Below are 24,696 nucleotides of genomic sequence, written 5' to 3' on the forward strand. Positions count from 1 at the left end.
AAAACCATGGTAGTAAAGTTTAATGCTGTGCCATAAAAAAAAAAAAAACAACAACAGATGCAATAAAGTCTGCGGCAATCCTTTGTGCGATAAATTTCCCACACTCTAGAGATTTATCCATGGCACCAATTTGTGGCCGGAAATACTGTACAAGCTGCATTTAGGCTTTTACTGGTGGTGTGCTCACATTTCCGCGCATAGTGATCATATGTAAAAGCCTCAATTTCAATTTTCCCTTGATGCCGTTCAAGCTTTTTGCCCCATGTAGATAGAAATAAGCTATTTGTGGTACGCTATTGACAAACAGATCCCCCCCCCCTCCCTCAGATCCATGGCTAATTGGTGAAAAAAATCACTCTTTTTGTGCTTTTGATGCTCCAAAATGAGAAAATGGTGGTTGGAATAGTAGTACTAGGTGTAAAATTTAGTCTGTTCAAGTGATACAGGTCAACCCCGAGTTATCAGAGAGGAGTTAAGTTTAGCCTGGGTCGACAGTGGAAGTGACGTGTCATCGTTATCTGTGGCTGCACGTGTTTGCCGTGATTTTGAGTCATTTTAAAAGTGATGAGATGAAAAGAATCGTTTGAAATAAGATTAGCGTGCTGTGAGATTATATTGATGGTTAAAATTATGAGTAAGGGGGAATTATAAGCATTTGGGGGGGGGGGGGGGGTCGGTTATGAGTTTTTAGTTATTCGCAGTAAGGCTAAGAACGGGGTTGCACTGTGTCTGGGGAACGAAAAGATGAAGAATACAGGAGTGGAAGTATTATTAGTACAAACTTAATTTCAATGAAATTGGGAAGTTTTGTTGCATCAACCAAAAAAATAAATAAAACATGATGGTTTGCAAATCGTGTTCAACTCATTTAATTGAATACATCCCAAAGATAAGATGAATCAATAAATATAGCGTTAGAATTTTATGGCTGCAACCACCCCGACTGGGGTATTTTACGGTTCAAAATGTACCATGCAATTTCAGTGGGAGGCAGGTCTGGACTGCAGGCAGGTCAGTTTAGTACTTTCACTTTTTTATTACAAAGCTATGTCTTTGTATAACATGCAGAACATGGTTTTGAATTGATATGAAATAAGTAGAGGCGTCGACGAAAAAGATATTGTTGCATGGCTGCTCATCTATTTATATATCTATTTATTTACAGATTTATATTTTTGTTTTTGTATTTTTATTTATTTATTCTGTTTGTATTCATATTTATTTATTAATATTACATTTTTTTATCTATGTATTTACATATATATATATTTACATATATATGTGTGTGTGTGTGTGTGCGTGCGTATTTTTATTTATTCATTTATTTTGTATTTATCTATATTTATTTATTAATTTTTAATGTTATATTTTTTATTTATTCATCTATATATCTATTTATTTACATAATTAAGTGTTTTTGTTTCTGTATTTTTATTTATTTATTCATTCATTTATTTTAAATGTTTTTAATATTATATTATTAATTTATTTATCTATTTACATATTTATATATTTGCCTATGTATATTTTTGTTTGTGTATTTGTTTATGTATTTTAATTTATTTATTCATTTGTTTATTTATTTATATTTACTTTACATTTTTTAATGTTTGCATTTATTTTCATCTATCGATTTATCTATCTGTTTATTTATGTACTTATTTAGTAATTTATTTGGGATGAAACGCCACCTGAGCAATCGGAGAACACAGGTAATCAGTGTTTGTTTTCAGCTTTAAGGCTTACACGCAATGATTTCTCCAGAAAAAAAAAATCATTGACCATATTTGGAGAAAATCCAAAATTCTTTGCAAGTGTGTACGTTGGTGTTTGATGAGCATTCCTCAACTTTCCCATTGTTTCATTCATTTTTTACCAGTTTTTGAAAGGTGTTGCAGCCGTCAAATTCTAAGGTCATGATTGTTTACGGTGTATTCGATTAAAGGACAACAGACACCATTTTTTTGTTTCCTAACTGACATCAGAAAAACGTTTTATCGCATCTAAAATATCCAAAACACGCAGCCTGATATTTTTAGTCCAATGCATAACACCAATAAAAATGACTTAAAGTGTCCCAAAACTGCCACTAATGGGCTGAAAACTGGAGCGTTTCAGAAAGTCCCGCCCCCAGTTCGTGACGTCACGTCAGGAACCACTTTGACAAAATGCCTTGCTCCTGAATCAAAACAATGGCGTCAGAGAGTTCAGATTCAGAGAAGATGCTTTCTTGTTACTCATCCAGTTCTGAATATGATTCAAATAGTTCTGAAGAGGAAAGCATAAATGTTTGCAATCGATTAAAGAAGTCCTTCCGTATCAATTCGAGCCGTCTGGACTCCAATGTAGCTCCCAGAAAATGCAAAAGATGGCGCTGAAGCTCCGTTGGAAATGGGCTGATTTGTCTGCTTGGAATTTGTGTCAACGGGTATCAAATAGTAGTCTTGGTGTAAGACACAATGATTCACCATTGCATTATTTATGTTTTTCCTTCAACCTACAACCTCTGTTGGAAATGGGCTGATTTGTCTAATGGGAATTTGGGTCCACTTCTATATGGTTCAGCATCACGTTATTTATGTGTTTTTCATTCTAATTTTGCCATCAACACGGATCAACACAATGTTTTCAGACCAGACAAAGTACCCAAAATGCATTGTGCGTCGCTTTCTCGGTCAGGGCCCTTCCTGACGTGACGTCACGTCAGGCATGGTCATCAACTCGAAAACAAGACTTCCTGAATATTCAGCGCGAGTCTTAAAATGTAAAATATAGCTATATGCCGTGGAATCTTTATAAAATGCACTCAGTAGAAGTCATTTGAAGTGATTTTACAAATGATGGACACAACTTGTCCGGAGGTGTCGGTTGTCCTTTACGTATAGGTCGAACATTCGATTTGTGTCGGACATGACGTCCCAATTTCATTGGAATTGGCTGTGTCTAAAAAAAAAAAAAAAAAAAAAACAGTTTTTTTCGTGTAAAAATAGTCCCAGCTCTTAAAAAAAAGAAGAGATTGTGGTCAGTTTCCGCTTAAAATGAGCTCAATCTCCTCAAGCCTTTTCAAAGCGGCAGCGCGCTTCTGCTCGATGTCGCTCGCATGCTCGGCGGACTTGGCCGCAGTCCGCGTGTCGGGCTGGCCGCCATCCAACTTTGATTGATCAGGTCGCGCGGAGGATTTCCTCACATTCTTCTGGCCGCGGGGACTCCGCCTTTCCTCCTCCTGCTGCTCCTCCCTCGCCGCCGAAGTCATGGGCTTTTCCTCCTCCGCTAAGGGCTGCCCGGCCGCGCTCATAGCCGCCATCTTGCCCCGGACGATGTTGAGATGGCGCCGCACGTACTCCTCGTGCGGCGCCATGGCTAACGTCTCTTCCAAGCAACGCTCGGCCCGGGTCAGGTCGCGTTCTTCAAAGTAGACCACGCACAGGTTGTGCTTGCCCTGCACGTTGCCCGGGTCCATTTGCAGAATGCGTTGGAAGCAGGCCTTGGCGCCGGCTCTGTCCTTTTTGTGGTTCATGAGGATGTCGCCTTTGAGGATCAGGCCCTTGATGTGTTCCGGATGGTGGCGCAGTAGTTCATCCAGCACGGGCAGAGCTTCCGTCTCGCGACGCGACTGCGAGTAAAGCAACGCCAAGTTGAAGAGCGCCGAGCGGAAGCCCGACTGTAGCGCGATGGCTTTGTGCATCCAGCGTTCGGCCGCCGCGTTTTCCTCCGCGTCCATGGCCAGCATGCCCAAGTTGAAGTAGCCGTTGGCGTCATCCGGCTCCTCCTCCACGTAAGCCAGGAAGCGGCGGTTGGCCTCGGGCCAGAATTTGGCTTCGCCTGATGAGCGGAGGGGGCGATAAAAACAAAAAAAAAAAGGCATCGGCCATAGCGTTATGCTGTGCGACGTTAACTTCCGAGTGACCCCACTTGAAATGTTTTGGGTTATGTGCTGTCACTTGTTTAATTTACTGCTTTGTGTTGTGAGCACAAGGAAAGCGACAAGTGTTGTGAATTGTCATAAGAACAATTTGAAAGTATATCTTCCATCTCGACAGAAAAAAAAAATGTGATGGAACAATAGCTGGCAGATAAATAACTTTTTGGGTATTCTGACAACGACAGTAATGTGAAGCCTTTTGATAAAATCATCCCCTTTCAACCCCTTTTTTACAGGCATATGAAAAAGTTACAAAGCCCCTTGAAACACGAATAATCAAAATGTTTGCCAAGGAAAACCTTGTGATTTATTTCGGGAAATAAAAGTGATTTTGTTGCATTGAGCCAAATTTATACCCCCGCCACCACCTCCCCCCCAAAAATGTGTATTTCAAAGCACATGAGGACTGGGAAATATGTATGAAATGGAAATATGTGGCCATAGAAGGTTTTTCTCTCAAACAAATATGTTTAGTTCATAGCAAAGAAAATATTACTAATAATATTATTATTAATAATAATAATAATAATAATAATAATAATAAAATAATAATCATAATTCCAAATACTATGCATAATCCATAACAATTACATAATTATTAGTAAATACTACTGCAAGAGATAATAATAATAATAATAATAATAATAACAACAACAATAATAAATAAGAATAATAGAAGAAATGATTGTATTAAATATTTTAAAATAATACTCATGATTAATAACTATTACATACTAATTATATGTATATAATTGTGACACTACCACCTACTATTACTAATTGTAGTTTATTAATATAAAAATAATAATGATATGAATAATAAGAAAAAGAAATTACATTATTATTGTATCATTTCAAAATAATACCCATAATGAGTAACAATTACATAATAATTATTGGTAAATAATATAAATCCTACTACTACTACTACTACCACTAACAATAATTAATGATAATAATAAGAACAAATGATGTTATTTAAAAATAATACTCATAATTAATAACAATTGCATAATAATTATGAGTAAATAATATGAATACTACTACTGCTACTAATAATAATAATAATAATAAGAAAACTAATAATATTTAATGATATTTGATGATAGTAATAATAATGATACTAATACTACTGGTACTACTACCACTGATAATAATAAGTCATACTAATAATATAATAATACTAATAATAATAATAATAATAATAATAATAATCAAAACAAAATACAAAAACAACCCCACGATTGTTACAATGAAAGGGAGTGTGCATGTATGTTTCTTTTCTTCCAGAAGTTATGTCACCATTGGTTTTGCACAAATAAAGGCTTGTCCTATCTGCGGTCGAGTAAATCATCAGCTCTCAAAAGCAGATCTGGCCAGAATGAGCGTGAGAAAGTCATTTCTATTGAGCTACTAAAACGTGACGAGTATGCCAGCCACCTTACATTGAACTTGCATTTGTCATGCGACTTGTCATCCAGGGCAGCGAGCGCGAAAACAATGCTAACAATAGGCCAGTTGACGGCGTTCCAATTGTAGTTATGAGCGTTACGACAAACATGCAAACGAAAGCAACACTTCCACAAGGTTACACAAGTGGTGTTAGTTGGAGCATGCGAATATTGCTGATGGACAAAATGACAAAAAAATGCCCCGAGAGAAAGGCGAAGACGTCCTGGCGTGACGTCACGAAAAAGGGGGCGGGACCTTCTGGAACTCGCCATTTCCGGGGTCATTTTGAAGTAGTTTTGGGACACTTTAAGTCATTTTTATTGGTGTTTTGCATTTGACTAAAAATATCATCCTGCGTGTTTTGGGTATTTTAGATGCTATACAACGTTTTTCTGATGTCAGTTAGGAAACAAAAAAATTGTGTCGGTTGTCCTTTAAGGGAAAAAAATATATGAAAAGGTGTTTTTGGGGGTAAGCAAATTATAAAAAAAAATTAAAATGAGAAAAAAACATTTTTAGGAAAAAAAATTCTCCAAAATGAAAAGGAGAAAAAGGAAGGCAAAAAATATGTATATTTTAGCAATATGTTTTTCTTTTTTTTCTGTTTTTTTTTTTGTCTCGAATAAAAATCTTTTCACAAGTGACTTTTCTAGGAAATAAAAACTTTATCTTACAAAGTTTCACCATTCCGTAAAAAAAAAAATTCTTCGGAGAAAAGTCATTGTATGAATTGTTTTTTTGGGGGTGAAAATCAAGTGTGATTTTTTTTTTGGGGGGGGGGAGACAACGCCCCAGTAAAGTTGTGAGGAAAAGTGTTAAATCATTGAGTTGGATAAAGACAATATCTGAATGTTAAGAGAATGAAGCCATTCAATGTGTTCTGTCAAACAGGGTAGATGCAGATGTTTCGGTGACAGCTTTGATGGATGACTGCGCAAACTGCAGGTGAGGGAGGTAGCGGGAAAAAGATCAAGCTTTTCATCTTCATAACTCATCTCCCTCCCCCTTTTGTTGCAGCTGCTTGAATACAATTCAAGAGTAATAATCCGTCCTTCGCAGGCGTAAGCCGACATTAGCTCGCCGCCGCTGTACAATGCGCAACAGTTTACAGAAAGCATTGCCGTGCAAAGGGATTAAAGAGGATTAAATGTTTTTACTTGTTGTTTTTTTTTATGTGTGTGTCAGTCAAACGAGAAAAGGCAGAGATCTGACGGTGCACCCAGAGTTCATTCGAGCTCGTTCCGCATTATTACTGTCAACGCCCTGATCGCCTTGGCAGGCCGAGAGGTGGTGCCGCCTGCTGGTTTTTCTGGTATGGCGGCATGGTTTGGGGAAAATATTTCTGATTGGTGGCTTTCATGGAACATTTTGCCGAGTTTAAATCCATTCAGATTTTTTAATGCTGGATGGATGTGGTCATAAGACCCTTTTATGTTGTTTTTAAAAGTTCAGTTCAGTCATTTGTTTATGTTTAGAGTGCCTATCAGCAGTTGAGTCGTCAGGGGAAAAAATGTGGAGGGTCGCAGACAAAAAAATTATACGGCAAGAACAAGTCTATAATAGAGTATGTGTGTGACTATCTGTATATCTATATAAATCTATATTTATATTTATAAGGATATTTATACATAGATCTATCTTTATGTCTAATATATATCTATCCATATTGATATACATATTTAAATCTATCTATATTTATATATAAATCTATCTATATTTATATAACTAGCTAAATAGCTAGCTATCTATCTATCTATCTATATCTATTTATATCTATATTTATATCTATATTTATATGTATATAGATGGATTTATACATAAATCCATCTATATTTATATATATAAATCTATCTATATTTATATAGTTAGCTAGATAGCTAGCTAGATGGCTAGCTAGATGGGTAGCTACCTCGCTAGCAAGCAAGATAGCTCGACAGATACAAACACACACAATTCATATTCTTCCAAGATTAAAATGTGCTTTTTTTTCTATTTAAATTGTAACTATAATCTCATAAATTCGATCTCATGGGTTTTTCTTCGACAAGGTAACAGAGATAATAACTTTTTAAATACAAATATTATTTCCATGACATTAGGTGAACATCAATGAGCCCAATGGAAATAAATCTACAATTTTAGTAAGCCTTTTTTTAATCCAAGAGATGTATAGTAAACTGTTCTGCTGAACAAACTACACGAAACTAAATGAGTAAAATACACAGATGCATAGGCATCAGTGTGGTGGCGGGGAAATAATAAAGTAGCTCTCACCTGACTCCTGCATGAGGAGAGCGGAATTGAAGAGCGCCAGCTTGTGGCGTGGGCTGAGTTGAAGCGCCTGTTCAAAATTGCGCAGCGCCTCCGATGGTTCCTTCATCTCGATGTGCACGATGGCCAGGTTGTACCAAAGGTCGGCGTTGGCGCGGTCCAGCTCCAACGCGCGCAGGTACGCGTCGCGTGCCTCCGTCAGCTTGTTCATTTTCAGCAGCAGCTCTCCCCTGCCGGCAAATGCAACGCACATTTCATTTGCAAAAACACCAAAAAAACAAAAACTGTTTTTGTTTAATTTGAAAAAAAAACACTATCTTACAAGAATGAAGTTTGGTATTTCTTTAATTTTTGTTTAAGTATGTATTTATTTGCCTGTGTGTTTATTTATGTGCTTATTTATTTATGTTTTTATTGTTTTACTTGCTTGCTTGTTAATGTATTTATTTAGTGAGTTGTTTATTTATTGGTTCATTTATTTATTTGTTTGCTTATCGATTTAATTATTGAGTTGTTTATTTGTTGACATGCTTAATTATTTATCTATTTATTTTTGGGTTTGTTTATCTATTTATTTATTTGCTTGCTTATCACTGTATTTATTGAGTGAGTTTGTCATTTCTTTCCGTGTTTATTTATTGGTTTGTTTATTTATTTGCTTATCAATGTATTTATATAGTGAGTCGTTTTATTTACGGGTTTATTTATCTATTTCTTTATTGTTTTATTTATTTATCTATTTGTTTATTTGCTCATCAATGTGTTGATTGACTAAATTGTTCATTTGTTTACGTATTTGTTTATTTTTGAAGAAGAAGCAGAAGTACGTCTTTTTTTCTACGTTTTATTTATTTTTGAAGAAGAAGAAGAAAAAAAATTAGAATTTCGGGTAATTGTATACTGGGGGAAAATAGGTCGTTTTAATGTTAGTAGAAAATCCTATTCCAAGAGTGAGAAAAAAAATTACAGAGAACTATGAAACATTTCCAAGAACTTGACATTTTTTTTAAGAGCAAGAAAAACATTCCCCTTAAGAAACCTCCCTCAAACAGACACCATCACTGTTTGACACAGCTTTGTAGCAGAAGAAAATGGCGGCCCACCATCTTGCAAAGACTTGCCTGCTTATGTACGCTTGCTTGAAGTCAGGCCTCATACTGATGGCCTGTCGATAAAGCTGGTCGGCTTCCTCCAGCCGGGACTCGTTAGCACGAATCAGATTGGCCAAGTTAATGTAGACGTTGAGATGGTTTGGGGCCACACGCGTAGCGTACTTCTTACCGGGAATAATCTAAGGAGACAGGTCAAGAGTTGCATTCGAGTGACGCGCTACGCTTATCTTCGGGTCACTTACCTGCGGCATGAGGGACTTGGCAACTAAATAAGCATCTTCGGCCTCTTTGGCCTTGTTCAAGTTCTTGTAGGTTCTCCCGACGTTCATGTGGGCGCCAATGTCGTCTGGGATGGTCGGGATAAATTGTGCGTTTAGTTGGAGAGGAAATTTTGTGGTATAATTCGCAAGGATCAAAATTACACTTCTTCCAAATGTGAATACAAATCCGACAATGTGTAGAAGACGGGTTCGAAATAGACACATTGGTCAAGGACTTCGGATTACAACTTTAAAAATTGATGCATATGTCAATCATAACAGGAGATAAAAACGTTTCAAGGACCTGTGCCTGAAATAGGAGGCCGGATGACATTTATACTTATATATGCTTATATATACAGAGAACTATGAAACATTTCCAAGAACTTGACATGTTTTGAAGAGGAAGAAAAACATGACCCTGAAAGAACAACCGACGTCTCCGGACAAGTTTTGTCCATAATTTGTAAAATGGCTTCAAATGACTTCTACTGAGCGTATTTTACCAAGATTCCACTGCATATAGCTATATTTTACATTTTAAGACTCGCACTGAATATTCAGGAAGTTTTGTTTTTGAGTTGGTGACGAGTCCGTAGGTGACGTCACCTAAGGAACGCCCCTGACCGAAAAAAAAAACACATTGTAGCAGTCCTTCCATCACGTCAATGTATTTTGCTGCACTTGTTTGGTCCGAAAACCTCGTGTTGTACCAAAAAGCCGCCAGAAGAGGGCGACCAAGCTCAATGGAAGGAATTTATCAGCCTGTGGAAAGGGGCTGATTAATTCCTCACAGGATGCCATTTTCTGCCTCTTTTTGGGTGATACATTTCCCTCGAATGTTGCCTCAAAATGGCACGGAATAGTCTTTAATCGATTGCAAACATGTATGCTTTCCTCTTCAGAACTATTTGAATCATATTCATAACTGGATGTGTAACAGGAAAGCATGTTCTCCGAATCCGAAGCCATTGTTTTGATTCTCCAGCAATGCAAGACGTCTTGCTGTGACGGGGGCGGGGGCTGCCCAATTTGCAGCTCAATGTTTTGCAGATTTTGGACACTTTAAGTCATTTTTATTGGTGTTTTGCATTTGACTAAAAATATCATACTGCGTGTTTTGGGTATTTTAGATGCTATACAACATTTTTCTGATGTCAGTTAGGAAACAAAAAAGTGCCGTCGGTTGTCCTTTAAAGTAAAAAAACCTCCCTCAAACTGATCAATAGATCGATAGACATTTTTGTAAGTTACTCATTGTGACGAATTCAAGAGACGTGAAATAAATCCACCGAATTGTACACAAGTACCGTACAGCGCAGAATACTGATATTTTTTACATTATTATTTTATTTGAATCCCCACTTGCATCAAAACAAACAGACTTACCAGGTTGCACGGAGGTGGCCTGCAGAAAATAGCGCAGCGCTCGAGCGTAATCGTTCTGGTTCTCCAGCGCGTGGCCGACATTATTCCACAGCTTGGCGTTGTTCTTATTTACCTGCGAAAACCCCACCATCCAAAACAAAACAAAAACTCTTTGTTCAATCAAGAAGCGAGGCAGTATTATCACTCCCCCCTTGAACCCCTTCACCTTCAGAGCCGACATGAACAAAGTATATTCCGATTCCCAGTCCCAGTTTCTGTTGAACGTCTTGACTGCATGCGTTGTCAGCAGCACACCAATCATCAGCCAGGATATTTTCTTCAGGTACCTTCAGAAGAAAATAAGTCATGATTCATCATGGGTAAGCTTCCCTTCTACGAAAGGTATGAACTAAGCTACAGTACTTTCCAGACTATAAAATGCACCCTTCATATTCATATTCACGCCTTCATATTATAATCCGGTAGACCTTATAAAATTAAGTAATATTGAACCTCGCAACTATTATCAGTAGCTACTGACTCCATTTTCCCCCCATAGAAGTACTGTGCTATGCATGCCGGATATATAAAACAGCGTTTCATTTGTGTAATCTCTTAACATTACTTAGCCAGGTGGAATTCTTTCTCGATTTTGCCATAATTTTCTGTTTTTGGCATAATGATTAGAAATGCAAAATTGTTTGGTTTTTGCATGTTTTTGTGTTTAGTGTCTGAAAAACAAAATGTGTTTATTTCTGAAAAATTTTAGGTGAAATATTACATGAAAATCCTGAGGGAACATTTTTTTTAAAGAAGGAAGATTGACAATTTCTGAAAATATTTATTGTATTGGGAAAATCTGATATATTTTAATTTATATTATTATTATTTATGTGATATTTTTGAGCTCCTAAAAATGCAGAAAATACCACACATTATATTATTCTAAAATTTCTATTTTCGCGTTTGACATCAAAAAAGGAAAATTATGGCAAAATCCTGTTTTAAAATTGTCATTCATTGAAGGTGTGCTTTATAATCCGGTGGGCCTTACAGTGCGTAAATTATGGTCAGAGTAATCATAATAAAGCTAGAAAAAAGGGAGTGGAGGTAAGATTCCAACCAAAAGTGTACAACGGTGCATTCTTAGTGACCTCTCAAGTTAGTTCCCCATAGGATATAGATTAAAAAAAAAAAGTTGTATATTTTTTTTTCTTTCATGGAAATATTCCACAGACAAGAGAAAAGCGCTACAGAATACAGTAGGTTGCTTTCAAAAGCACATCAGGCAAATTAGAGGTTTCCTCGCCACGGCTCTTGCTCCCTTCATTCCGGACAACAGGGGACTTAAATGATGGAATGCACTTCGAATTAGGATGAGGAAAAAAAAAAAAAGTTAAATACGGTCAGCTCAATGTCTTTCTTTCAAGTCATTTGATCTTGTCCGCCACGCTCTGCATGTGTTCAAAGCTCACATGGTCCGTATGACCTTTCCCAATGTAGATGTGACTATACAGCGCCATGAAATAAGTATTTGTCCCTTTTTTTTGGCTTTGTATTTACAGGCGTGGCTCAATTTTATGCAGCGTCACCTCCGCTCACCCTTTATGCGAGAGGACCTTGAATCCGTGCGCTACCAGCACGCAGAAACCCATGCTGGGGACATACAGGACCCTCTCGGCCACGACAAACCCCACCGGGAAGAAAAGGTTGGATGCAGGAATGAACGGCAGGACGATCAGAGACAAAGCCTGGAAGGAGACAGGAGATGTGTGAAAAAAATAAGATAAAATAAATTACTACATTCGATGAAATTGTGTGCGAGTTGCTCTATTTTGATTCTCCATCGCTTGATTGAAATGTGAGGCGACATTTCCAAAATCGGCGCTTTGTGCATCGCTAAAGGTCGTCTTTTGCTTTTTTTTATTTGTGGTCTGTGATAATCAGAATCAGAAAACCTTTATACGTCCCACAATGGGGAAATAAATTAATGTTACGGAAAATACTTTGATTTCAATACAGCACGGCCCTAATAAAAAATAACTCATTACGCCGACGTCGGTTGTCCTTTAAATGTATTTCGGATACCGATTTCAAACATGTCTAATTTTTTCCTAGCACACCATGTAATTTTTTGATATGATAGATGTAGTTATTTGTTTATTTATTTATTGTTGACCTATGAAAGCGATACGGATTTTCCAGTGCGCAAAAAAGCTTGAGAAAAGCATGTTGAACACACACAAAAAAAAAATTGGAAACAGAGCAGATTGTACTAAATTGTAATTAAAAAGGAAGAAAAAACAACAACCCAAAAAAATCATTGAATGCAGATGGACGGTGATTTTTATTTATTTAGTTAATTATTTTGACCTATGAAAGCGATACGGATTTTCCGGCGCGCAAACAAGCTTGACAAAAGCATGTTGAAGACAAAAAAAATGTAAACACAAGGCAGATTGCAGTCAATTCCAATTAAAAATGAAGAAGAAAAAAAACAACCAAATTAAAAAAACATTCAATGCATACGGATGCCGAATATAAACATCTCTACTTTTTCCGAGGAAACCAATATTTTTTTAGATACTTTATGTATGTATTTATTTATTTGTAACCATTATAGCGATTTTCCGGCATGCAAAGAAGCAGGAGAAAAGCATGAACACACAAAAAATTGGAAACATAAAGCAGATTGTAGTAAATTGTAATAAAAAAGGAAGAAAAAAAAACAACAAAAATCATGGCATGCAGATGAACGGCAATTTTAAACATCTCTTTACTTTTGCCGAGCAAACAAATGTATTTATTTATTTTGACCAATGAAAGCGATACAGATTTTCCGGCGTGCAAAAAAGCTTGAGAAAAGCATGTTGAAAAAAAAAAAAAATTTTAAACACAAATCAGATTGCAGCCAATTGCAATTAAAAGTGAAGAAAAATGAAAAAAAAAAACATTCAATGCAGATGGCCGCCTATTTTAAACACTTTACTCTTTACTTTTTCCAAGCAAACCAATTTTTAGACGAAAAGTTGTAAGACAGAAAAATGAATGAATGAATAAATAAATAAATGCATAAATAACTAAATGAATGAATGAATGAATGAAGCTTTGCCTGTGGCTGACTGAACCTTATCCTGAAATCACAAATATTACTAAATATATTACCAGTGTCTGAAACTCATGACAAAAAGTTAGCGGACACCAGGGCAGACAACTCTGAAAAGTTGCCTTCCCCTTTTTTCACAACTTGAAACACAATAATACGACTAATCGCAAAAAAAAAAAAAAAAAACATTGTTGCGAAGTATAAAGGATTTTTTTTTTTTATTAAGGAAGTACCTACCACAAATGCTCCCTTGTTTAATTTATGGTAAATATCCCTTGCGGAAGACTTTGCTCCAGTTGTCGTTTGTCGTCATGGTGCACAAGGCAATGTTTGCGTTGTGTTGTCTGCTAAAAGCCACATGGACTGCTCTTTCTAAGCGCCTTTCAAAACTCTCCAGTACACTTCACAGTTACGGTATACAATTACAAATTGACAAACAAACAAACGTTCGTTTGGCAATTTGCATACTCGGCACAGCAGCCAATCAGAAGCCTGTTTAGTGCTTTGGATTCTATGACTGTAAAGCGTACAGACGCTTAGAAAGAGGAGTCCACGTGGCTTGTAGCGGTTTGCTTTATTAAATAAAACAAACGTTTCATTTGAAAATAAAAAATACAAAATTTCTTGGAGAAGTTGTCGGCCACCCGGGCCGAGACGTTTTGAAAGTTCTAAGCCCGACGTAAAAGTTGTACGCCCCGGGCTTCCGGGCAGACGTTATTTCAAACACTGATATTACGCATTATTATTCTAATATTTTTATGAGAATCCGCCATGCCTGAGAAAAAAATATTGGCAGATTCAATGGAAAAAAATGAATCAACAAAAGTGCCACCACCATGAAAAATGCAAGATCAACGTTTGAAACTAACACCTGTTTTCAACTGAAGATGAATTTGCCTCACCATGACGACCGTCTTAGCCGAGCCGCGTGAGCATGTGATGCTGCGGTACGCGAGTAGACCCAGAAGGACGTAGAAGAGCAATGTGGCCAAGTTGCGCTGGTCCAGAGCGGATTCCACCAAGGGAATGGTGCCCATGGTCCAGTCGCAGCACAACTCGGACGGGTTGAGCAACAACCACGCGTTGACGGGCAGCAGGTAGTTGAAAGTTAACTGGCGCGTTGGCGTCGGACTGACGGCTGCCGGGTTGTCGAATCTGAAAATAGATGCGCGTGCTGTGAAAATTATTCTGGAGCAGAAGACGAAAAGTGCATTTAACACATAACAGCAAAGTAGATACATCCACACATATTTGTTCTTTTTTCACTTTGTCGTGTGACATTCCGGAACGATTACTGCCTTGAGGCTTCTCTTTAACTCATTCAATGCCAGACATGTCCAAAAGTATGTCCACGCCAGCGCTTTTTGTCATTGCCACAAAAATTCCAGGACCCACAAAATATTGAGTTGTAGGACTACATAAACATTCAATACGGCGTTAGAAACCTTACAATCTCTTCTTTCATTCGACAAAGAGTTAATTCTTAAATGATATGGGTCTGGAGTTATGAGCTTGAAATGAGGGCAGCTGTACAAAATACAATGCAATACATACATATTGGTTTTATTTAGCACACAGGTGTCAAAGTCAAGGTCCAGGGGCCAAATCCGGCCCGCCACACCATTTAATTCGGCCCGCGAAAGCAAATCTAACTTGTAAAATTTCATGATGCTAGCTAAAGTCCCAACAAAAATTTCAAATTGTCCCATGTAAACCACAATAACAGTCATTATTTTTTAATTCAAGTTTGCTATGTAGTTATTCATTATTCATTCTATATGTAATATGGGGAGTGGGATGAAGCATTCTAATGGCTTCCCAAATTCATAACGGCGCCGGAGAGGAAACCATAATGCAATGTGGCTCGTGGTAAAAAATGACTTTGACACCCATGATTTAGCGCTTGAACAACAGCTGAAGCTGGAACAAAGCGCTAACATGAAAAAAAGGATATGCTGCCCCCTTGTGGAAGGTGAAAAACATTGCCGGAGGCCTTGGCATGAAAAACCAAAACCCGAACAAATTCGGGAATGGTGCGCTACGTCATATTTTCAATTCCAAATTGTGAATGGCAGTAAATGAGTTAAAAACAAATACCCACATTTTTTATTAATAAAAAAAACATCCTTTCAACTCACATTGATACAGAGCCCAGCGTAACTTTTTTGATGCTTTCACACAGCAACACGGCAGTTTTTTTCCCATTGTGGTACGATTAAAGGCTTTCTGATTCTTTCCGATTCTGAATCTTACACAATCTCAAGCTTTTAAAACGACGAATACTACATTTTTAGGGGATCGCCGCCAAAATTAAACCACATTGACTAGAAAGTTGGCCGTTTTCATTTTTGCATGGTGGGCAAATTTGATGACTTGCCAGAAGACAGGAGCCCACTTGTGACTCTACCCGCCTCGAAGAACATATTTTGGCGACTGCTGCGTTTATCCTAATCCTGCCCTCTTAACTCATGTTCCTGTGTTATGGCTTGTATCGCTTATCCTGGGAATTTTAGCCCCCCCTTACCCCCAGTGAAGCCAGAGGCAAGTTTGAGGATTATAGGCTTAGCACTTGTGGGGCTAATTGTTGAGGAATTTTGTCATTGAGATGGTCGTTTGGATGGCTGGAAAAGTAGCAGACAAACGTTTGCATCAACAATCCAAGACAGGAAAGACGGCGTGACATTTGAGGCGATTACAAAGAATCACTTCCCAAAGTTGTTGCTGTGGTATGTGCCGTGTCTTCTTTGAGGAATGAAGTGTCGCGGGGAGCCGTTTTTTCCCCCCATTCTTCCACATCGTGAAGAACTCGAGGGAACTGAACAATTTGTGCACAAATTAACAGTCTGCAACTTGCACCCCCTCGACCTCAGGGCAACTAGCGATGGTGAGATTAGGATATAAATGTTTTGAAGCGCCAAATTTTGGCTAAATACAAATTGTCACAGCTTGGAATTGAAGTGGATTTACAGTCTCTTTTCGTCAATGGATGGACCTGCGTCAAGTGTGACATATCGTTGACGGATGGAACAGAAGATCCGCTCATTTTTTTAAATAAAAAAACATATTTCAGAGTCTGAAATTAATAAAATAATCAAATAGAAGTTCAATGGCGCCCGAGTAGGTCGCTGTCGGCAAGCGCCCTCATGAGCTTTCCTTTTTTTTGTTTTTGTGTTGTCTTTGGCTTTTGGTAGCCTGAGGAGCCCGCGTTGAGAAGAAAAGAGCGTTAGCGCAGAGCGCCGATGCGTTTGTCGCGGCTTGGAATTGAAGTGGATTTACATGGGACAGGAGATGCGAGACAATTTATTTTCGTCAATGGATGCTACAGCTTCGTGTTTGCTTTCAACATTTAGCTTGTAGCAGGTGAGCACATTCCACCATGGCGTCCCTGATAGACTAGGGAAAAAGATGCTTTGACCTCTTCTGTTTCATCTAGAACTGCTTCATACAACAAAGAGGGTGCAGAAAGTGCTGAGATGGAATGATTATGTCTTGGTGCTGTCATATTATTTGTTTTTTTTTTTGTTATTTTGACTTCAAAATGGCGCCGCGAGAGTGGCCGCCTTTCAAGCAGCTCCTGTATTTTGTTTTTCTACTTCTTCCTTTCCTTTTCCTTCCATAACCTTGCTGCTGTGTAATATACATGTTCCCATTGCGAGACTAAAAAAGGCTAATCCAATCCAATCCATACGCATGCCACAATAACGGTCTTTACAACAATATAACACTAACATGATAAACAATAGAAACCTTTTTGTCGCTTTTTTATGTGACTACTGCGATCATGCTTTCAACATTTAGCTTGTAGTAGACGTGCACATTCCACCAAGACGTCCCTGATCCACTGCTGAAAAGGATATTTTGACCCCCACACAAACTTTTTTTTAATCCTGGAGAAACGACAAGGTCAAAATATAAATTCTGCTAATTAAAGGACATACTTTTATTTATTTAACTTTTTATTTAAAAGTCCAGAGTCCCACTTCTGATCGCTGCATGAAACTATCCAGTGGATTAATCTTAATGTAGAGTAAATAACCTGATTCTCTATCTATATCGGTACTATATCGGGAAAAGGATGCTGAGCCTTGAACTGCCATTGGGCATTGAAATGGAGAACAACAAAAATGTATGAGATAAATAAAAAAAAAAACGCAAGTATAACAGACCATGGCAGTGTAATATAAAATGTGCTTGGGCTCCAAAAACAAAGCAAAACACAGAGTTTGAGTCCAGCCTACCTGGTGAAGACAGGCAGCTGCGACTGGATGACCTGGACACGAACGATAACAAGGAGCAGCGTGCTGATGACCAGCACGATGAGCTTCAGTAACATCTGGAGGACGGCATACGGGAAGGCGCCTTTACCCCGTAAAGCCTGCCTCAGTGTGTCCAACAGCACCGGTAAGGTGAACTGGGAGATCAGAGTGAATTTATTTTTTAAAAAAAAAGGCTTTGTTGCAACCGCAACACACGTCCTGGTTGATCAGAAATAAAATGACATTAAATAAATTCTAAAATCATAAAAATGTACCAAGTCAATAAATATCGAACAGTTAAAATTCTCTATTCATTTTTTAAAGGTTAGAAAATGTTTTTAAAAAAAAAAAAATCAAAAATATGAATATAATGTATTTATATTTCGGCAAGAAAAACCATACCATATTTTCCAGTGTATAAGGCGCACCCAAAAGCCTTGATTTTCTTCAAAAAAATGACCCTGCGCCTTATAGGCAGGTGTGCGCCTTATATGTGAAGTAATATGAAGCCACAACAGCTCTCGCAACTACGGTCAGCATCCACGGAATCCATTTCCCTCTGGAGAAGTAGTGTGTAAGCCCAGCCTATGCTGTAGCGCCTTATAACGTGGTATGCTTTATATTTGGAAAACTTATCTATTTATATATTACATTTGAAAAGGTTTTTTTCCTTCATAGAAGGTGCACCTTATAATAATTAATAATATATATATATATATATATAATATGATTAAATATATATGGAAAAAGTTTGAAAATACACCATTCATTGTGAGTGCGCCTTATGCTCTGGAAAATATGGTACAGTGATACCTCGTTTTACGAACCCCTTGGCTTACGAACTTTTTGGTTTACGAACATTAAATTTCAGAAAAATTTACCTTGGCGTACGAACTTTCCTTGGCATACAAACTTTACCTTGGCATACAAACTTTTTTCGTACACGGAGCTACCTTAATAAGTGGTGTCTCGTTCGCGAACAAGCCCGTTCGTCTCACAACAAAATTTGTCCTCCATTCCTCGCACCAAGTCTTTGGTTAAAGCCATGTGATTGGCCAAGAACGCAGCAGTGAGTGGTTTAAACATTAAAGAGACAGGCAGACGTCAGTGAGAGAGTTTCAACTTTGATTGAACTTTGAGACTAATAAAGGCAAATTCAATCCAATCGTCCAAAGGCAGAGTGTAGACTGCAAGGTTAAAATATCCCATCAATCAGGCTCCACAAATAACCCGCACAAGCCATCTGTACACTTGATGCAAAAAGCTATCAACCCAACTAAACAGAAGAGAATTGATGAGGAACTAGATAAAATTATCACAGAGAAAGCACCTACAAGGGATCATTCCTCATGATGGTGAAAGAAGGTTACGTTCCTAATCAAGTGTTTAATGCTGATGAAACCGGCCACTCCATTCCTTCAAGCCATCAACGACCGTCACAAAGGTAAATAAAACGACTTTATTAAACAGTACAGTTTATTTCTTTAACTATAATACCATAGCACATTTATTTTCCATAAAATAAGGTATATTTTGTGTAGTTTTAAAAGGCTTAGAAAATTAGAAAGTAAAAAAATTATGTTTTATGGGGACCTGGAAACGGATTATTCTCATTTTAATGGTTTCCTAAGGGAAATTAATTTTTGGGATACACACTTTTCGCCTTACACACTCTGTCTGGGAACCATTTAAGTTCGTAAACCGAGGTATCACTGTACTTTAAAAAAAAATCCAGATCCATACACTGGGTTGATTCCCTTACCCGTTGCGCCACAAACACCTCGTACACGCAGCAGATGCCAACGACGGTAATTCCCTGCTCTTTGCACAGTGTCGCCGCCGCCACCAGGACGACAGTCAGAGCGATGGGAGCCCACACTAAAAGCCAAGAACACACATTGAGCACTGACCGAAGACATAGACTGCTGTTATTAGCGCCGACTGGTCAGATGCCATTTTATAAATCTCACTTGTACCGTGCAGGTTTGTTGTTTGGGATTTAGGATGGTAAACTTGTGATCTGATTTTTTTTTTTTTTTTTTAGTGGAAGGGAGGTTACAGATTTCAATAATGTAGAAACGCATCAAATGAAAGGGCAACCGATGCCTCCGGACAAGTTGTGTCCATAATTTGTAAAATCACTTCAAATGACTTCTACTGAGCATAGTTTACAAAGATTCCACCGCATATAGCTATATTTTACGTTTTAAGACTCGTGCTGAATATTCAGGAAGTCTTGTTTTCGAGTTGGTGACGATGCCTGACATGACGTCAGGAACGCCCCTGACCGAGAAAGAGACAAACAATGCATTTTGGGTACTTTGTTTGGTCTGAAACCTTCGTGTTGATCCGCGTTGATGGCGAAATTAGAAGGAAAACACATAAATAATGCAATGGTGAATCGTTGTGTCTTACACCAAGACTACTATTTGATACCCGTTGACACAAATTCCAAGCAGACAAATCAGCCCATTTCCAACGGAGCTTCAGCGCCATCTTGTGCATTTTCTGGGACGCTAAATTGGAGTCCCGACAGCTCGAATTGATACGGAAGGACTTCTTTAATGGATTGCAAACATTTATGCTTTCCTCTACAGAACTATTTGAATCATATTCATAACTGGATGAGTAACAAGAAAGCATCTTCTCCGAATCTGAAGCCATTGTTTTGATTCTAGAGCAAGACATGATGTCCTGGCGTGACGTCACAAACAAGGGGGTGGGACCTTCTGAAACTCGCCATCTCCAAGGTTATTTTGAAGTAGTTTTGGGACACTTTAAGTCATTTTTATTGGTGTTTTGCATTTGACTAAATTTGACCTGCGTGTTTTGGGTATTTTAGAAGCTATAAAACATTTTTCTGATGTCAGTTAGGAAACAAAAAACTGGTGTCGGTTGTCCTTTAAACAGGCGTTTGATTAACCTTTATGTTCTATGCATAATTTTCCACTTGCACTTTTTGTGTATTGTTTTTATGATGACTGTTTTAAATTTTGTGAAGCACTTTGTGGTTTTACCTGTGAAAAGTGCTATATAAATAAGGCTTGCTTACTAACTAAGTGAGATATAGTCGATATGATCTGCCTTTTTTGACATTGTCGTTTGTGATTCAAATAACTTTCCAAAAAAGAACTTGTTATCTACGCTTTGAATTAAAAAAAAAACAACCCCTACCCAAAAAATTGTGGCTAAATTGTAGGAATGGATGATTTTTTTTTAATTCCTTTCAATGGGTGAAATTGATTCGATATTTTTTCTAAATTAAGTTTATAAATTATTACGTTTTATAAATTAAGGAACTTGGTCACAGAACAAATTAATCGCGTCACACAATGTAGCACAGAATTAAATTGTCATACTTGCGTTAGAAAGTTGCCAATTGCTGTATGCTTCATACCCCCCCCCCCCCAAAAAAAAACAATGTTTTTGAACTTCTCAGAAGATCCCTCATGGCAGATGTGCCATAGCGCGGGAATTAAAAAAAAGGAACAAAAGAAAGAGAAAAGACAAGGAAGGGGGAAAACAGTCACCTATGGAGTGGTCTGCGCCAGTCGATTTGGTGTAGGCCAAGAAAGCAGCGAGGAGGAAGATTGACGACAGGAGTTCAGCTCTACCAACAACACCGGTCACCTGGTTGGAGTGGGTGGGTTTAAAATAAATAAATACAATTACAGTAAAGTCTCGTTATATCGATATCGGATATATCGATAGTCCCGGTTATATCGATACTATTTCTATGCACGCACGGAGAAAATTACATGCAAACAGGGTCAGATATATTGATAGTCCCGGTTATATCGATATTTTTTCGGACTCCCTTGAATATCGATATAACGAGACTTTACTGTAATATTAAAACACATGAACTCATTCACTGCCAGACATGCAAAAATGTGTCCACTCTAGTGCCAGGGTTTTTGTCATTGTCACTTGAATTCCAGGACCCAGAGAATATTGAGTTTTAGGACTACATAAACATTCAATAAAGCATTAGAAACCTTAGACTCTCTTCTTTTATCAGAAAAAAGGTAATTCCTAAGTAATATCCAGAATTCTTCAGCCCGGATCATCACCAGAACATCATCCTTTTACCACATCACCCCCGTCCTCCAAGAGCTCCACTGGGTCCTGGTCAAATATAGAATCAACTTTAAAATTCTGCTTTTACATTCAACGCTATCCATAATCTTGCCCCTCCCCGTACCTATCTGTCATTCTGCAAATTACTATTCTACTATAACGTTTTTGACCAAGAGTCATAAAAGTAAAATATTTAGAAATGTTTTTCAGTGAGAGCCACACACACACACACACACACACACACACACACACACACACACACACACACACACACACACACACATACATACACACACACACACACACACACACGATTTCAACAAAATGTCAGAATATATTATTCAAAATACCTGTGATAATACTCACCATTAATATAAATAGTTTTCCGTTCCTCATGATTGTTTTTTTTTTTTTACCTATCCAGCCAAACGATCGGAATGAAAGTCAACTTGCCGGGTCCTTATTGCAAAGTTACTGCTAGCTGGCCTGCACACTGCTCATTAGCTTGCACGCTTGCTTTCTGCTGTCTCTCACAGAAGTATATTGATGCTAACGTTAGCATGGGGCTTGTCAAAGTGCCACTGATATTCAACTGTTGCATTCATGGTATTGTTTCATTGCAAATTAGAATCAGAACATTTTCTCTCCACAAAGGCGGATCCTTCCGTCCATTCAACCTGAAGTGTACGATACTCGTCTTTTTTTTTTTAACTTGTCAGGCTTTTTTAAAAGGGAGCGTTTACCTGTTTCGACATAGGTCATCCAATCAAAATGGCGGTTTCCGGCAACTGCCGCCCAAACAGGAAATGAACAGCGAAAAAGCGAGAATATGCATTTAGTTTTAGCTGCGAGCCAGATGCAATCATCAACAGAGCCATATATGGCTCGCGAACCATAGGTTCCTGACACCTGATCTAGAGTAAAATAAAACATCACAAGTGCTTCATGAAGCTTTGTTTTATCATGACTACAAAATGGGAGCGCAAAGATACCACTCACCGCTTCGGTGTGGATGGGGTGCACGGCAAATAGCAACGCCGCCACCAAGCCGGAGGTGCGGTCCAGGAAGAGGCGGCACACGCGCAGGAAGAGCAGGCAAGTTGCGGCATGTAGAGCAACATTAAGGAGGTGGTAGGAGGCCGGGCTCAGCTCGCTCAACAGATAGTTGAGGCGGAAGGTGAGCACCGTCAGCGGACGGTAGGATTTGTGGCTGCGTTCCTGGAATGGGAGTACAAAGGGCTCGATTCATTTTTGTGTCGTTTACATTTCAACAAGTCAAAGTATTGTTCTGCAAAAACTAAGACTCGGGTGCCTTTATTGGCAGAGTACTTCTGCTAATTTACATTCATGTCGGATTGGGTCAGAGAATCTTAAAGAAAATCTCTGAATTGATTATTCCTTGCTTTGCCTATTGAAAAAGCCACAATGACATTTGCGATGACATACCTCGGCCATCGGCGTACCCCAAAAGTCATTGAGAAAAAGATTATTTAAAGGCGTTGTAGGCCGCAGGTCTTTGTTGTCGAGGATGGCTGAAACATCGTCAAATACAAAGCCGCACGACAGACTGTTCCAGTAGCACGCCAACACCAGGCCAGTAAGCAGCAGAGCCTCTTTCCACGACACGACAGCCATTCCGCAGCGATGCCGTCATGGATCGCTGCGCAAAAAAAAGGGGGTGATTTAGGATGGATGATTAATCAATCTTAGCAATTGTTTTGAGTTCAGTGTTGATTTTTTTTAATCCAATGCAGATTTTTTTGGCGTCTTGTTGACCACAGGTTGGACAAACAACATGGCTGTCAAAAAAGAAACTAACTTACAAAAGAGCAATCAATGTTGCAAACTTAGTGACGACGAGCAAATTATTAATTTTGTTCTGAGAAAAAGATAACACAAGATGAATCATTTTAAAATGGTTATGCATTTGAATAGGAGCCCTCTGGTAACGACTAATTGTGGCACACTTGATTTCTGGGTTTGGATGTTGCCAAGCAGTTTCAGTCTACTGCAAATAATAAAATGGCCCCATCATGAAGGATAGAAATAGGTGGATTTTGCTAGTTAGCGCAGATTCCACAAATACAACATGAATCAGAATTCGTCAATGCCAAGCATGTTTTAGGAATGTAGGGGAAGACGAAAAGTAGATGGAGAACCACCACGGCAGCACACGGATCCGAGAATCAAACCCAGATATGTCGCAGCATCCTCATAAACCATTAAAGACAGCAAAAACAGTTTACACATAGAATTTTTAAATCCACTATTTGGAGTTGTCAGTCATGAATTGCGACCTGACTGACAGCTGGCTTCAAACCCAAAAGCAGGGTGTAACTATCGCCATTGGAGCGAGCCCCTTAAGACCGTTTTTGGTTTTCGAAGTCACTTTTCAACCAACCATGTATTCATCGCACATTCTATCTTGCTATTATTTCATAAAAAGCAGTTTAATGTCAGCTTGCCCCCCACAGCTCGAATGAGTTAGTTTCGCAGCTAATAGTAGTTAGCCGCGAGATAATAGAAGTAGTAAGATGTGAAGTTCTACAAAAATTAGCAATTCGTGTCAACACGTACCGTGTTCTCTCGGGGATAGGAACGCAATGTAAAACGTGAAGGAAAACGACTAAAGTTAGCAGAATGGAAACAAACAACGACAAAAGTAGGTACACAATCCACCAAGCAGTGTGCAAGTTGTGCGCACGCGTCGGGCAGAATCGGTTTGACACAATAACTTCCGGGGCAGAGGTTTCAAGATAAAAAAATATATATATATTGCGTTAACTTCGCTTATGTAGATTAAAATTGATGAGAAAATATTGAGAGTTTGTGTTTTTTACATAATTTATGTTATAGTTAAGATAAAAAA

General features: G+C 38.2%; 1 protein-coding gene across 1 annotated transcript; it reads right to left on the bottom strand.

Moving 5' to 3' along the window:
* Positions 1–1,401: 1,401 nt before the first annotated feature.
* tmtc3 (transmembrane O-mannosyltransferase targeting cadherins 3) lies at positions 1,402–24,538 on the bottom strand. The gene is made up of 14 exons (XM_088996681.1): positions 24,405–24,538; positions 23,274–23,487; positions 22,827–23,045; positions 21,278–21,377; positions 19,510–19,625; positions 17,730–17,902; positions 14,394–14,646; positions 11,988–12,136; positions 10,612–10,732; positions 10,407–10,518; positions 9,000–9,103; positions 8,767–8,936; positions 7,649–7,875; positions 1,402–3,822 (listed from the first exon to the last, which is right to left on the bottom strand). Exons 2-14 carry the CDS (start codon positions 23,460–23,462, stop codon positions 3,023–3,025), a joined length of 2,733 nt encoding a protein of 910 aa, XP_088852807.1. The 5' UTR covers positions 23,463–23,487; positions 24,405–24,538; the 3' UTR covers positions 1,402–3,022.
* Between the last annotated feature and the right edge of the window lie 158 nt (positions 24,539–24,696).

Source organism: Hippocampus bargibanti, linkage group LG05, assembly GCF_051943395.1.
Source record: "Hippocampus bargibanti isolate YZ-2025 linkage group LG05, ASM5194339v1, whole genome shotgun sequence".
Taxonomy (NCBI): Eukaryota; Metazoa; Chordata; class Actinopteri; order Syngnathiformes; family Syngnathidae; genus Hippocampus; species Hippocampus bargibanti.